The sequence below is a fragment of the Oryctolagus cuniculus genome, chromosome 6 (assembly GCF_964237555.1).
Source record: "Oryctolagus cuniculus chromosome 6, mOryCun1.1, whole genome shotgun sequence".
Classification (NCBI taxonomy): Eukaryota; Metazoa; Chordata; class Mammalia; order Lagomorpha; family Leporidae; genus Oryctolagus; species Oryctolagus cuniculus.
Window position 1 is genome coordinate 1,319,623 of NC_091437.1, and position 15,290 is coordinate 1,334,912.

The 15,290-nt window shown below is 59.6% G+C and overlaps 2 protein-coding genes across 3 annotated transcripts; one reads left to right on the plus strand and one right to left on the minus strand.

The window, feature by feature from the left end:
* Window positions 1-9,202, plus strand: LOC127482776 (ral-GDS-related protein-like). Of its 2 annotated transcripts, none has more exons than XM_051841915.2 (13): window positions 1-476; window positions 856-918; window positions 2,220-2,413; window positions 3,619-3,812; window positions 3,951-4,219; window positions 4,848-5,063; window positions 5,396-5,499; window positions 6,191-6,260; window positions 7,493-7,567; window positions 7,976-8,050; window positions 8,194-8,226; window positions 8,580-8,701; window positions 8,919-9,202. In XM_051841915.2, exons 1-13 carry the CDS (start codon window positions 339-341, stop codon window positions 8,980-8,982), a joined length of 1,617 nt encoding a protein of 538 aa, XP_051697875.2. In that variant the 5' UTR covers window positions 1-338; the 3' UTR covers window positions 8,983-9,202. The 2 variants fall into 2 exon arrangements, with proteins under 2 accessions (XP_051697875.2, XP_051697876.2); XM_051841916.2 differs by having other exon boundaries at window positions 8,197-8,226.
* Window positions 9,203-13,165: 3,963 nt separating this feature from the next.
* Window positions 13,166-15,078, minus strand: LOC103346166 (zinc finger protein 496-like). Its single transcript, XM_017339479.3, has 2 exons — window positions 14,837-15,078; window positions 13,166-14,323 (listed from the first exon to the last, which is right to left on the minus strand). Exons 1-2 carry the CDS (start codon window positions 14,862-14,864, stop codon window positions 13,683-13,685), a joined length of 669 nt encoding a protein of 222 aa, XP_017194968.3. The 5' UTR covers window positions 14,865-15,078; the 3' UTR covers window positions 13,166-13,682.
* Window positions 15,079-15,290: the final 212 nt, after the last annotated feature.

Here is a 15,290-nt window from a genome sequence, read left to right on the forward strand (position 1 = left end):
GAAATGATAGGAAAAGGAGGTTTAGACTCCAACTGAGTGCCCTTCAACCTGGGATCCTGACCCCATCCAGGTCTCCCAGGCACTGAGGGATGGGGCTGTGTTTGCAGAATTGTGCACAGTCAAGGGGATGGCATCGGGGCAGGAGAGGAACAGTCAGCAGCCCAGAGGGCCTTGGGAGCTCTTCCTGCTGGAAGGGTCCATGTACTGGACCTGGAGGAAGTGACCTCACTTCCTTGGTGACGGGCCACAACAGAACATGGAACTCTGGTAACCAGGCACCCACATTCTAGTGGTAGCCATTGCCAGCTCACTTGATAGGCAACGTTGCAGGGAGAACTATGTTCCCTTGCTGCTGCCCTTCAAGGCGAGGCTCTCGCAGAGCCAAAGCCCAGAATGAAGGTCTCTTCCAGCGTGTAACACGCTGGCTGAGCTCTCACTATGGACACCTGTGGCCACGGGGGAGGAGGCAGCCACAGGTAACAGGGTTTAGCAGCCACGGGAAGTCCCATCCAGGGCCGGAGTCTCTGGTGACCCCGCGTGGGCTGTTCTCCTGTCCCCACGAAGGGGACAAGATGAGGGGCCCTTCCTGCACAGCACCAGGATTCAGGCATTGGAGGACAGCTGTGGTGTCGTCCGTACCCATTCCAGGGATGGCGGATGGGAAAGTGGGTGTTGGGGGCCCTTTTGTGTACTCAGGGGTTACACCTGAGTTCTCCTGTGTCCCCTGGAGTCCACCTGGCTGGGGGTATACACAGATGTCCCTACGTATGTGACCTGGGGAGTGGAAATACTCACAGAGTGTCTCCTGTGGGACACTGACGCCTTCTGGCCTGGCTCCGGGCACTCTGTTTGCAGGGCTCCACGCTGGAGATCAGCAATGATTCCCATGAGGAACTCATCTTCTCAGGCAACGGACAGGTGCGTCAGGCCAACAGTGCCTGGACAGTGCTGGGCTGGGCTGAGGGAGGGGCCTAGGGAGATACACAGGCAGGGACTCAGATGAGCAGGCTGGGCTGAGGACCAGAGCCTGGATATAGGCACCTCTGGGCCCCGTTCTGGTGTTTCACTCCTGAGTGACTGACCCCAGTCTCGTTCCTAAGAGATCTCGCCCCTATGCTGCCCACTGACAGCTGGGTTATGGCAACCCCATGTCGGGTCCTGGTGGGATTTTCAGGGGACAGGTTACTACTAGTTCCCTGGATATGAAGTCAAGAGCATCCTCATGTGGGACAGCACTGTTTTCCCACCCAGCCTGGGAATCCTGGGCAGGGGTCAGCTCCGCTGTGCTTCCAGACCTCCCCACAACCCACGACGGAGAACCCAAACCCCACACACAGGGCTGAGGCTTACACTCAAGAGAGAGAGACTACTCCATGCACATGTCGGCAGTGTGTCTCTCGGTCTCAGCCCTGGAGCCCCCACCCGACTCCATCCTGTTCCATGAGAAAGGACATTTGTCCTGCGGCTCAGCTGGGATTCCAGTGCTTGTCCCCGGCTGCCCTGCTGCAGGTCACGGCCTCAGAGAGCGCCCCTGGAAGCCTGGTCTGCTGGTTAGTCACAGCCCAGGGCCCACACAAGGGCGGCTCTCACACAGGAGTTTGCACACAGTGCTGGGGGCTGGATGTCCCTGTGTCTCCTGCATGTACATGTCCATCTCCGTTCCCATGTTCTTGTGTTCTCCCGTGCTTCTCTGTGTCCTTGTCCCCTCTCCTTATCAGCACGGCAGAGCTGGGGCCCACACCATGGCCTGGCCTAACGTCCATCACCTCCTCAGGAGCGCATGTGCACTTGCAACCACACTCAGGGACGCAGAGTCAGAGCGTCACCGTCGCTCTCACAGGAGCTAATGCCCTGCTGAGACAGAGGCCCAGACCGCACTTGCTGGGGAGAGGGGCTGAGGTGTCCCCCTGGAGCAGCCATGGTCACATCACCGTGCAGAAGGGCTGTGGCCGGGACACCGCCAGCTGCCATCTCTGCACTGCTGCTCCCAGCTGCTGGCCTCCCTGGGGGGATACTCTGCTCTCCCCACTCTCCCACACTGCTCTCTATGTGGCCAACAAAGTCACTCTGGGCCTTTCATTCCCCATCCCCCAGGGATGTGAGGGGTCACCTGGTGCAGCTGGATGCCCTCTATGAGGGGGTCTTCTCCCAGCCCAGACTCCCGTGGTCGGGGGTCCCTGGAGCCACCTCTGACTCCTGTCTCTGCTGGTCCCCCCTAGTTTGGAGGTGTGTCCACACTGCACCTGGCTGAGGTCTGCCCTCTGCGGAGCCTGCAGCCAGGCACCGGGGTGAAGCTGGAGGAGTCCCTGGTCCCGGCCTCCCCAGGAAGAACAATCGCTCACCTGTCCACTCTGCTGTGCTCATATGGTGACTTCAGCACTGTTCCGTATTTCCTGGACCAGATATTCCATAGGTGAGCGTCTGTGCCCTCCAGGCACATGGGGCCTCTGCGCCCCCTAGTCGTGGCCCTCTGTGCCTGTGTGCTCTTCTGAAAAGTCGAGTGGTGTGGGCATGAGCCTCAGGGGTTGACAGGGACCATGTGACTGCAGACACGGCAGGGGCCTGGTGCCTGCTCTGTGGCCAGGGCTGCTGGTGTTGCGCTCATCCCTCTTCTTCTGGTCTCTGCACCCTCGGGACTCAATAGCCCACGGCCCTCAAGGTTTGGAAAACCCCACAGAGAGCAGCCCTGCCTTCCCATCTGTAAAGGAGGCCCCCAGCCCTAGTCCCTGATACAGACAGAGCAGGGCCCGGGCACTGGGTGTGGGGCCCAGGCCCCTCAGCTCTCTAGCAAGGGTCCGTGTGTGGTTCATCCCACAGCACGTGAATGGTAAACACTGGGCAGTCACTTTGCAGACACGTGTCACAGCTCAGTGAACAAAGCAGACAGCATTCCTGGGGCCTCTTAACCTGGGAGGACCCAGACTCTCCCAGCTGAACGCCTGCCCAGGTCCTGTGCACAGGATCAGAGGGGAGAGGATGCATCCCCCCATGGTCTTGCCAGGATGTCAGAGCCCAGGCCCCACTAGGACATCACGGACTGTGGGTCCAGTCAGAGGCCTTCTGTCCCTGCAAACTGGGAGCGAAATGTGGTCTGTGGCTGGGGAGGGACAGACAGGGTGTGGATCTCCCACTTCCTGTGACTCCTCTGAGAGTACCGAGGCCCAGGGACTCCCCACAAAGGAAAGGAGAACAGAGCTGGGAATGGGGTCCCAGACCTGCAAAGGAGAGGGGAGGCTGGGGCACAGAGCAGCCAGGGGTCCATGCCCAGCACAGGTGCTTCCCAGCTCCACCCACGCTCCCTGCCCGCACCCCAGGAGGTCCAGACCTGCAGAGATCCTGAGAAACCTGCTCCTAAGTCTGCCTGGAGCCTCTGTGCTGAGCGCCGGGGGCCCTACCCACAGGAAAGGTCACTGGGAGGCTGTCACCACGGGGTGTGCACCAGCCCTGTTGACCAGGTCTCCCATGGCCAGGGCAGCCCAGGAGGGCTTGGGGGGTGGGGTCATGCTCTGGATAGGCTGAGGCATGCCCAGGGCCCCAGAACCACAGAGGGGCCCCAGGCAGTGCAGTGTGACGGCCAAGGCCAGCCTCTGACCCTGCTGCCCTCGCTTGCGTCCCCAGCAACATGGCTTCCTTCCTGGGACGCTGCAGAGACCTGTACGAGGCAGAGCTCCATGGCCGCACCAGCCTTCCACTGCTGAAGATGAAGGTGGGCTGCAAGCATGTCAGCCTTCCTGGAGGAGATCTGGGGACCCAGGTGTACTTTCTGTATGCCCTGCCCGGACACACCCAGCACCCTGAGGCCAAAGCAGACGGTGAGGGGCAGCACAGTCTGCAGGTCTCTCAGGGGTGGTGTTTGGGGCTGGAATCCCCTTCCAGGCAGTGCGACCTTTCGGGGTTTGCAGAGGTCACTGGAAGGTGATTCACATGGGTGACCCTTTCTCTTCTTCCAGCTCCTGCTCTGCGTGCAGGGCCAGCACCCTTCCGCACACTGACTCTGGAGCCAGCTGCAGCACCACTGGCTCAGCCAGGACCTGCTCCAGAACAAGGGCCAGCTTCCCCACGGGGCCTGCCCCCAAGCGCACAATCAGCACCAGGGCCAGCTCCACAGGCCTCCTCTGGCTGGGCTGGGACTGCAGAGAGGCTGCCTGGGGAGGAGATGGCTGACATCACCGCCTTCTCCCCCAGGACGATGGCAGAACAGCTCACGCTTCTGGATGCGGTGAGCAGCCGGCTCTGCTGCGCAGGGCCAGGACCACGGCGTCCCTGTGGCACCTGCCGTCCCACACAAGCCCTGGCCAGAGTCAGCCCAGGCTTCATGTCTCAGCCCCAGTGTGACCCAGGCTCGTTTCTCATGTCCTAACCCACCTGTCCCCTGTGGACAGCAGATGTGGGACACACTCATGCCAGGAACACAGAGTGACAGACAGAAAGCTGGGCACGGTGTGGCCCGGTGGTGGTGGAGGGCACTCACTGAGGTGCAGCCTGGCCCCCCATCCCTGCCGGTCTGCCCAGAATGCCTTACCTGTCTCAGCAGTATTAGGCTTCAGAGTTGGACGGGGTCCCAGAGCAGATACGCAAACAGAGCCCCTTGGTGTAGCTGCCACAGGGAGGTGCGCTGGGATGGGGACAAGGAGCACAGGGCTTATGGCGATGGGCTGAGGGATGGGGAGTTGGCCAGGATGCCTGGGAGAAAACACCTCTGTGTCTTCTCTCCAAGAATGCGCTCTGGGCCGTGGGGCTCTGGGCACCCTCAGGGGGCTGCTGCTCCCACCGCTGTGAGCCCCATGCACAGCACCCCTGCACTCTGAGTGGGGGTGGCTGTGCCCATGGGACACTCTCCTCCCCAGGAGCTGTTCCAGAAGGTCGTGCCCTTCCACTGCCTGGGCTCCGTCTGGACCGAGCGCAACAAGAGAGGCAAGGAACACCTGGCCTCCACTGTCCGTGCCACCGTCCAGCAGTTCAACTGCGTGACAAATTGTGTAGTAACCACATGTTTGAAGGACCCCAAAATGAAGGCCACGGACAGAGCCCGTGTGGTGGAGCACTGGATCAAGGTGGCCAAGGTCAGCTGCGGGTGGCCAGGGCCCTCGCTCACTGCACTCTGGGAATGGCCACTTTGCTTTATCAGCCGTCGGGAGTACACCCTGTGGCTGAAGACCCTGCACAGACCCTGGGCCCTTCCTGGCAGGGAGGGGCCTGACCTGACTCACTTCCCCCAGGGGTGCATGCTCACCTCCCACCTGAACCTCCGTGTGGGTTGAACCCAATCCTCTCACTGTGAGGGTGGCCACAGTGCCCTCGTGCCTTCCTGTGGCTCCGTGGGCATCTGATGCAGGAGGGGGACGTCAGCCCAGGGGGATCAGGTGACTTCTCCCTCATCCGCTCTGCTCTCCAGGAGTGCCAGACCCTCAGGAACTTTTCCTCGGTCCACGCCATCCTGTCTGCTCTGCGGTCCACCTCTCTTTACCGTCTGAAAGAGACGTGGGGAGAAGTCTCCAGGTGGGTGCCTGTCTTGTCCAGGAGCTCCAGGGTTGCCTGGGACCCCAGGACCAGCACTAACCCCCATGAAGCTGAGAAGGGCCAGTGGCCAGGGACTTGGGGACCAGACATGGACCAGTTGGGGAGGGCAACTGCCTCCCTCGGTCCAAGGCCAGGATATCTGTCTCACAGACATTTACTTAGTGTCAGGCGCTGGTTCCTTTTTAAGATTTATGTATTGTGTAAAAGTCAGAGTTATGGAGAAAAAGGGATTGACAGAGAAACCTTCTAGTGCTGGCTCACTCCCCCAGTGGCCACAGTGGCTGGGCCAGGCCCAAGCCAGTGGCCTTCTCCATCTGGGCACCCCTGTGATCACATGGGATGCTGGCATCACAGCCATCAGCCTAACCCTCTGCACCACAGCACTGGCCCAAACGCAGGTTCTTAACTTGCCCACCTGCACCTGCTCCTGGGCAGCACCAGAGCTCCCTGTGCAGGTGAACTTGAGGCAGAACCGTGTTGCTCAGTGGAGGGGAGGGGCCCAGGAGAACCACTTGAGCTCCCTGCCTGTCCCCTGGGCACCAGGGCTTAGGGAACTCAGTGGGAAACTCACCTGGGCCGTGTGCATCCTCCTTGCTCTCCAGTAAAGGGAGCTGCACTCACCACCCTCCCATCACACTGAGTAGCTCCTCCTGGTTTCCCATCTCCACAGGAAATGCTGCAAAAAATTTGAGCACCTGTGTGAGAAGGACAATGGCTTGACCAGGGATCGGCTCACCAAGGTAGGGGGGCTGGGATGTGGGGCAAGTGTTTGGGGGGTAGGGTGATTTGTGGGGTGAGGGCCTTGTGCAGGGGTGGTATTGGCTGGCAGGACAGGCTCTGTGCCCCTGACCCCACCTGGGCTGTGTGGCAGAGTGGCAGGAAGGGCTTCCCTCCTTCCACCAGGTGACCTCGGTTCCTCAGGGAGCCAGGCCTTGCCTGGGATCTGCCTGCCCAGGACCTGCATGGGGAAGGCTGCCTGCCTGCACTGGGGAGGGGGGAACCGAACAACATGGGTGTCCCAGGGCCCATGGTAGACGGCTGCCGAGCATCAGGTGCAGTGGGCACATGAGAGACAGACACCTGTGGCTGTGATGCCTGTCCTGCCCTGACCCACTGCCCATCACCTGAGGTGCTGGGATTCTCACCCTGCGCAGGGCAATGACATCATCTCCAGGTGGATGAGGAGAAGTTCCTGGGGCCTCCTCACACATGCCTGCTGGCTCTGTCCTGACCACATCTTAACGCCATCCACCTGATCGAGGCAGCAAAGTGTGGCCACCCAGATCCTGTGCAGGCCCTGCCTGTCACTAGAGATGATTCCTGGGGGCCACTCGCTGAGTGGAAGGGGAGATGTGCAGCAGAAGCTGTGGTTCATCGTCAACCCTGCTGGGGGTGTGGGGAGCACCCAGTGGGGCTGGGTGGCCAGCACCTGTCAGCCAGGCCTCCTGAGACCACCTGGCCCTCTCCCTCTATGGCTGTGCCTGGCCAGGGATCAGGACACAGAGAGCCCTGATGGACTCCTGGCCAGGGGTGCAGCTGGACTTGGGGTGAAGCAGTGGGATGCCGGTCAGCTGGGGGCAGGGCAGGCTCTCCTGTGTGGCCCTGGGCTGGTCACTGCCCATGGCCTCTGATTTCTCAAGTAGAGGATGGGGCTGATGAGCCTGTTGTGCAGGGCTCACGGGGGTCGGTGAGGCACCAGGAAGGGTGATGCGTGGTGCAGGGCCTGGCCTTCCTCCCAGGGGACAGTGAGGAGGAGGAGGGCAGGCATAGGATGCTGAGTCAGGACAGCTATGGGGGGGTGCCCAGCACCCTCGCCAGCCAAGGAGCAGACCCAGGGAGGCCCCTTACTCAAGGTGCCCCCAGTGAGGGTGGGAGCACAGAGTGCACTTGGGGGAGGGGGTCAGACATGCAGGGCCCCAGCAGAGGGCCCAGGTGTGGGCAGGCCCTGTGACCCTGACCTTGATCCTGGCAGAAGGGGGCCTTCAAGCTTGCTTCCCGGGAGAAGAATCCGCAGAGAGCACAGATGAGGCTGCGGAAACAACAGAAGGTGTGTGTGCCCGGGCGAGGGGACTCCTCCGTCACACCAGGGCCCGAGTCACAGGAGCAGGGCCTCCACCTCCAGCCCTCCCTGCTGTCCCCACACTGCCTCAGTGGCCTCCACCAGAGAGACCAGAGCCAGGGCCTGGGGCAGCTGGGCTCTCAGTGCACTTGGGGCTGAGGTGGCACTGGGGGCCACATGGCCTGTGTGCCCTTGGACATCCCAGCAGGAGTCCTAGGGGTGCCTGCTGTCCTGGGAGTAGCTGGGAGGATGGAGAATGGGGGAGGCTGCCAAGGTCCTGATGGCTCCCAGGGGAGACATGAGCCAGGGTCCAGGAGCTGGGGTGGAGGGGTCTCTGGCGCCAGGGCTTGGGGGGCAGATGAGAGCAGGTGCTCATCACCACCCCCTGTGGCACAGGGAGTCGTCCCCTTTCTTGGCACCTACCTGACAGACCTGGTGATGCTGCACACTGCGATGGGGGACTCTGTGCATGTGAGTGATCCTGGGGCAGGTGGGGAGGGCCGGGTCCCTGAGGCTCGGGGATGGGAGAGCCTGGCTCGAGGACCTCATGAGAGGGGAGGGTCAGGGCTGGGCCCAGCTGGGGGCGGTTCTGATGGACTCTGTCTGCCTTCCAGCAGGCTGACATCAGCTTCCAGAAACTGAATAAGGTGAGCAGCTGTGGCCTCACTCAGGGCAGGAGGGGAATGGGGGTCACAGGTGGTCCCAGTCGGGACCCCCATGCATCACCCCTGCAGCTTTGCTCTATTAGGAGGGCTGGGTGCACATGAGGGGGAGACCCATCCCTAGGGTGGGTGCAGGTAGAGGACTGGAATCAAGGAGAAGCCCCTGGGAGGGGCCGTTTGAAACCCCAACGGAGGCCAGGGTGGGGCCTGCATGGGGTAGAGTGGAGGTTGTCTCTTAAGAGTAAACACCCAGAACACCGCGGGCCCTCCCCTACCAGGTCCCCACAGCGTTCCCAGCCCAGGCCCTGACAGTGTCTTGTGTGTCCCTCCATCCCCAGGAAATTACAGTCCTGCAAGAAATCCAACTACTGCAGGTGGCAGCGAGCAAGTATTATTTTAAGCGTGATGAGGAGTTTGTCGTGTGGTTCCGGTCTGTGGAGTTTCTCACGGAGAACGAGAGGTGAGTGATGGGCAGGAATTAGGTGAAGCCTAGGGTGGGGGTGGGAGGGCTCTCCCTGCTGTGCAGCTGCAGGGAGCATCGCCCAGGCCCCCTGGTGGGCAGCAGGCCCTGTCCCATGGGCACTGCTGGCCCCAGGACTGCAGCTCCTGGACAGGCCCTGGGAGGGAGGCCTGAGCTGAGGCTCTTGGTGGACTCATGGCTGTGCTCTCTCCGTTAGCTACGCCCTCTCCTGCCAGCTGGAGCCCTCAGCGAAGAGGCCTGCAGCAGCCTCAAGGCCATGAACACCATCATGATGCCCTGGTGACCGAGTGCTGGGACCTCAGGAGCAGATCTGAGCTCATTGTGAGCCTGGTGCCTGGGATAGTGGCCTCCCTGCTGTGAAGCTGAGGCCTGCGTTGTATCAGTTTAATTGCCCCACTTATGTTTTCTCCTTTTCCTATTTAACTATAGTCACTGTTAGTAACTCCCTATTAGAGTTTTATTAAAGTTAATATAAATATGTTGCACCATGAGTTTCATGCTTCCTCATCATTGCTTCCCCATATCTGAGGTTGTGAGCGGTGTTCCACCTGTGCAAATGCACCACGGACATGGGCCCCTCCTAGTTGCGGCTCCTGGAGCTGTGCCTCGCTGGTTGAGGTTCCCTGAGTTATTTCTCCTAAGAGGCGCTGGCAGATCATTTGGTGCCTGGTGTAAAAACACTGCCTCACTCCTCTTGCACTTTCTGCCCTGGGTTTAGGATGTTGGGTTGAGCCTGGCCTGGCCTGGCTGTGGTGAGTATATGGGAGGTGAACCAGCAGATGGATGGTCTCTCTCTCTCTCTCTCTCTCTCTCTCTCTCTCTCTCTCTCTCTCAGTTTGCCTTCCAAATAAATAAGAGGGGCTGGTGCTGTGGCATAGTGGGTAAAGCTGTCACCTGCAGTGCTGGCATCACGGGTGTGTTCGAGTCCCGACTGCTCTCCTTCTGACCCAGTCTCTGCTTGGCCTGGGAAGGCAGTGGACAATGGCCCCAGTCCTTGGGCCCCTGCACCCATGTGGGAGACCTGGAAGAAACTCTGGCTCCTGGCATCTGATCTTCCCAGCTCCAGCCATTGTGGCCATTTGTGGAATGAACCAACAAATGGAAGACCTCTCTCTCTCTCTCTCTGCTTCTAACTCTAGCTTTCAAACAAACAAACAAATCTTTAAAAAATAAAGAAAAAAATAAAAAGTATTTTAGATGGAATGTAAAAATACTACCACAATGTCAAAATGCTTTATCATAAAAGTTTGTTTTGATATCTGTATCACTACGGGACACATTAATGGCTAGTATCCAAATGAATGTGTTGCTTGCTTTTCATAGGACCAAGCCGTCTGTTTCTGGAAATAATGGACACACTAAGGGCTGGGCTTCATGGCAGCAGGTGCCCCTTCCTGACACTTGCTTTGTTTTCTCATTCTCCATCTTCTCTGTATTAACTTTTCTATGTCCCCACATTTTCACTGGAACTTGCATCTTCAACCTGCGAGGCGACAGCAGTGCTGCAGGGTCAGCACATGTGCCTGTGGACGGCACATTTGTCTTCAAGTCCCCTCAGGCAGAGCTGTCTTAGGAAACGTTCCTGACACACCTGGGTGCCACCAGCTTTGCAGAAGCTAGGCACACCTGAGGGGAGTCCCAGGGCCTCAGGCACCAGCGCTGACACACAGTGGGGCCAACCGACACCTGACGCTTGCTGTAAATGATGTCGGAGGGCAGGGACTCTACCTGGCCTTTCTGATTCCAAAGGCTGACTTGAACTTGTCTTCTTGCACTTTGCTGTGTCTCACCTTTGTCAGCGTTGAATCATTGCGTGAGTAGTCACCATCAGGCACATGGCAGTGTTTTCCGGTTGGGGCTCTGAGTGCTGGTATTTAAACTCTGGCACAGGTTTTGGTGACACGGCACAGATCTGTCAGGTATGTACATAGTGGAGGAACTACAGCATAGAAGCTGCATCTCTGCACCCTGGGGGACACTGCCGGGTTCCTGGAACGCTTGCAGCATTGCACACCCACAGCACGAGCTCCCTTGCATGGCCGCGTCCCTGCCAAATGGTGCTGTCATTCCCATTGTGATTACCTGACTGCTCTGTGCTTTCAGGCTCCATCTGAGTGTACCTGATTCCTAAAGAACTTGAGCATTGTTGCAGGTGTTGGTCACTGAAGAACCTCTTTTATAGAGACATTTAGGGGTGCGTGATGGGGTGCTGTGGGGTAGGCCGTTGCTTGGGACAGCTGCATGCCATATTGGTGTGCTACACTGCTTCCCATCTGGCTCCCTGCTAGTGCAACCTGAGAGGTAACGGATGCTCGCTCAAGTGCTTGGGTCCCTGCCGCCCACACCGGAGATCTGGATGTATTCTGGGCTCCTGGCTCCTGCCTGGCCCAGCCCTAGTTGCTGCAAGCATATGGGGCCATCAGCAGATAGATCTCCCACTCACCTTGCCTTTCAAACAAATAGTTATTTTTAATTTATTTTAAAACATTGTTGCTGGGGCCGGCACTTCATTTCAGTGAGGAAAGCTGCCACACCTGCAGTGCCGGCATCCCATATGCGTCCTGGTTTCGATTCCCGGCTGCTCCACTTCCGGTCCAGGTCTCTGCTATGGCCTGAGAAAGCAGTAGAAGATGGCCCAAGTCCTGGGGCCCTGCACCCATGTAGAGACCTGGAGGAAGCTCCTGGCTTTGGATCGGTGCAGCTCCAGCCATTGAGGACAACTAGGGAGTGAACCAGCGGATGTAAGACCTCTCTCTCTCTATCTCTGTAACTCTGACTTTCAAGTAAATAAATCAATCTTTAAAAAATAAACACATTGCTGCTTTTTATTTTCAGGTTTATTTTATTTGCTTAAAAGTTACAGAGAGAGGGAAAGAGATCTTCCATCCATTGGTTTACTCCCCAAATAGCCACAGCAGCCAGGGCTGGGCCCGGCCAAAGCCAGGAGGATGGAACTGCACCCAGGTTTCCCACGTGGATGCTGGTATTGCCATCTGTGACTTTACTTGTTACGCCACAACGACCTCCCCCGCCCCTAAATAATCTGTCTACAGGCACTTCTTCAGCTGCCTCACAAATACCTTGTATATTTTACCCACCTCAGCTGAGGCCAGAAATGCCAGTGGCCAAGGGAAGGCAGATACTTCTGCTCCAGCACCCTCGGGCCTGGTGGGCTGTGGGGCTGCAGCTTCTCTCAGAGAAGCCCCTGGCTGTGCCCCAGCCCTGCAGGCTCTCTAGACACAGGCCACAGTCTTCCTGCCACCAGGTACCTGGCTCCGAATCACAGTTGGGCGCCCTGACAGTACCTGGGGGGTGGGACTGCCTCCTCTGGGCTCCAGTCCATCACAAAGCCCGACTTGCAGGCAAGACACTCACTGGAGAGCAGAGGGCTCCTCTCCCAGCCAAGTGTCCGCAGCCCCAGGGGAAATGACCTTCCTGAGGCCAAGGACGTGCTGGGCACACACGGGTCTGGCTGGGATGTCACAGAGAGGACGTCACAGAGGGCCCATTTTCTGCATGGGGATGTCCCCATCCTGGCTGACTAGAAACCAAGGGCCTCGCCAGTTCTCTGAGGTCTGACCACAGGGTTGGACCATGCTTCCTATTCCTAGGCCAGTGGGTCCATCTACTCAGCAGTCCCTGTGGCTACAAAACCTTGTAACTGATTGGGTGTGGGGCAGAGGCCTCTTGGTGTGAAGTGACGGGGTGACATGGAGCACTGGGCACCTCCACCCAGCCTGCCCAGCGGTGGGCCCAACACAGGAACACCCACCTGATCCAGGCACCCCGGCTCAGCTGCACAGCCCCCAGGCCTTCTCACTGGAGCGGAGCAGACACAGGTGCCTCCCGGAGCAGCAGCACCAGCTCCTGGTGCTCAGCCTCACTGCCCATGGCTGGCCATGCCTGGCCCACAGCCCCCTGCAGGGGACAGCAGCCCAGGAGGCAGGCCCTGCAGTCTGTATCCCGCCCCAGCAGACTCAGGAGGGAGGGCAGCAGTGCAGGTGTGGGCGGATGTGTGCACTGCACCTGTGCCCTGTGACTGCGGTGTAGACAAGTTCATATGGGAACAGTGACTTACGTCTCTCTGAGAAGGGAAACCAGGAGACAGACTCACAGAGCACCACAGCCAGGAACAGCCACACCTGCCAGGAAGACCCTGGAAGCTGGGGCAGAATCTCCCCTACAGCCCTCCCAGGAGGGTCCAGCCTGGCTGACAGGTTGCCCCCAGACCTGCAGCCTTGGGAATTGTAACCAACATTTCTGCTGGACCAACCCACCCAAGGTGCAGAGTCCACTGAGTTATGATGCTGAAGCAGGCAGAGCAGGATTTCAGACAAGCCTCAGCTGGGGGCCAGGCACCCCCAGGTCAATGCCCTCACTGGGGGCTCAGCTCCTGGACATGGAGGGCAAGGAGGGCTTTAAGTCCTTTCAAACAACCACAGCTCAGCTTCCAACTCAAATGTTTACCAAGGGCATCTGGGCAGAGAAAGGGGCATTCTGGGGCAGGTGCACAACAGTTAAAAAGGAGAGCTTTGCCTTCCTGGGGAGCCCCACTCCCCCGCACACATCCAAAGGGACCATGGCGGGTTCCCAGCCCTGAGCACCCTGGAGCTCCCACCATAGGACTCCCCACCCCACCCCCACCATCAGCCTTTCAGCTGCCTTGGAGACAGGATGTGCTGTGCACCGGATCCACTCCCCACCCAACCTGTTGGGCAGGGACAGCAGCCAGCCTGGACTCTGGGGTCCGTGCTCAGGGCAAGATGGGAATGTTAGTGCTGAGGACTGGTTGGTGACCCAGTGGTCCCAGGATGGAGACCAGCCCTCTGCCAGCTTGGGCGACCGTGTGCAGGGGCCTCTGAGATGGAACAAGCACTGGTGGGGCTACTGTGGCAGCAGGTGGGGCTGGACACGGCCCGGGCACAGGGGGCAGCAGGAGCGTGGGGCTGGGCGGTAGCCCTCAGTAGGAGTTTAGGGCCTGCTTGGAGCGCCTCTTCATGTGCACGCGCTCGTGGTGGAGGAGGTCCGAGTTCTGCCCAAAGCTTTTGACGCAGTAGCGGCACTGGAAGGGCCACATGGCATCCTTTTGGTGTGTGTGGCCGCGGTGCCAGGCCAGTGGCTCCCGGCGCTGGAAGCCCAGTCCCTCCTCGCTCTGCTTCTCCGGCTCCAGTCTGCTGGGCTGCCGGTGGATCCGCCGGTGGGAGAGCAGGTGGGAGTTGAGGCGGAAGCTCCTCTCACAGGAGCCACACCTGTAGGGCTTCTGGGCCTCGTGGGCCTCCAGGTGGCCGTCCAGGTCCTCGTCTTCACTGAACAGCTTCCCACACACAGGGCACACGCGTGGCTTCTTCCGGTCCCGGCGGCTACGCAGGTGCCGTACAAAGTTGACCCTCCAGCGGAAGGCCTTCCCACACGTGGGACACACGTAGGCTTTCCTGGAGGCGGGCACCTCGCCTGCCATCTCCTCACTGCCCTGGCAGGGCTGAGGCCCATGGGGGCTGTGCTGGGAGTCCTCGTCCCCAGAGCTGGACAACATGATCTCGATGGTCACCTCCTCTTCCTCCTCCTCCAGGCCGTTCTCCAGGATCTGTGGGCCGCCTCCAGCTACAGGAAACCAAGCTGGTCAGGGGTGCCGCCAGCCCCTGAGAACCCTACCCAGAAGGCCTGGCTCAAAGCCCAGAGACATCTGTTCCTGCAGTGCTCCTGGGTGATCTTGGTCCTGGCTGGCCCTGCAGGGACCACAGGTAGAGCCACGAAGCAGCCGTCACGGCCCAGATGCTGAGCCCTTCTCTCCTCCCTCCCCTCTGGCCACGGAGGCCCCTCCAAGCTCAGGGCCTGCACTTCTCTGTGTAGGGTGGTAACCATGGGCACACCGTATACACCACCTTCCTTCCCCAGTGGGAGGTCCCAGGGGGTCCAGGAAGGTGCCTGACTCTGAGCAAAGCCCAGCCTCCCATTGCAGCCCAGTCACAGCCCACTTGCACATCACAGCCCATCATTCTCCCATCCCACCTGGTCACAGCCCAGCAGCCATGTGGTTGTATGGTCATGCCACACACGTGTGTGTGTGCGTGCACCATGCATGGGTGCAACTCCATGCTCCAAGCCCTGCTGTACCTGGGTGGGTGCTTGGAGGAAGCGCCATTTGCTGGAAGGCCTGGGACTCCAGCACCTGCAGCTCATCCCGTTTCCTTCTTTCTTCCACCTCGAACAGCTGGAGGGCTGGGAGGTCTTTGCAGGGGAAAGGGAAAATCGTGTGTCTGGCACTGGGGGTGCGCCAGGGGCCAGGCTGTGAGCTGAGGGTAGCCCCGGGAGCCACTCAGTGTCACTGAATGAGTGAGCTTGAAGGCAGAAAGGGCCAGCACCACGAGGACGGGTCTAGAGTCAGCAAGAGGGGCCGGCACTGTGGCACAAAAGGTTTAGGCACGGCCGTGGCGCTGGCATCCTTATGAGCACTGGCTCCAGTGCTGGCTGCTCTACTTCCCATCCAGCTCCCTATAACATAGCCACTGAAAGCAGCGGAGTAGGGCCCAGGTGCTTGGGCCCCTGGCATCCACGTGGCAGACCTGGG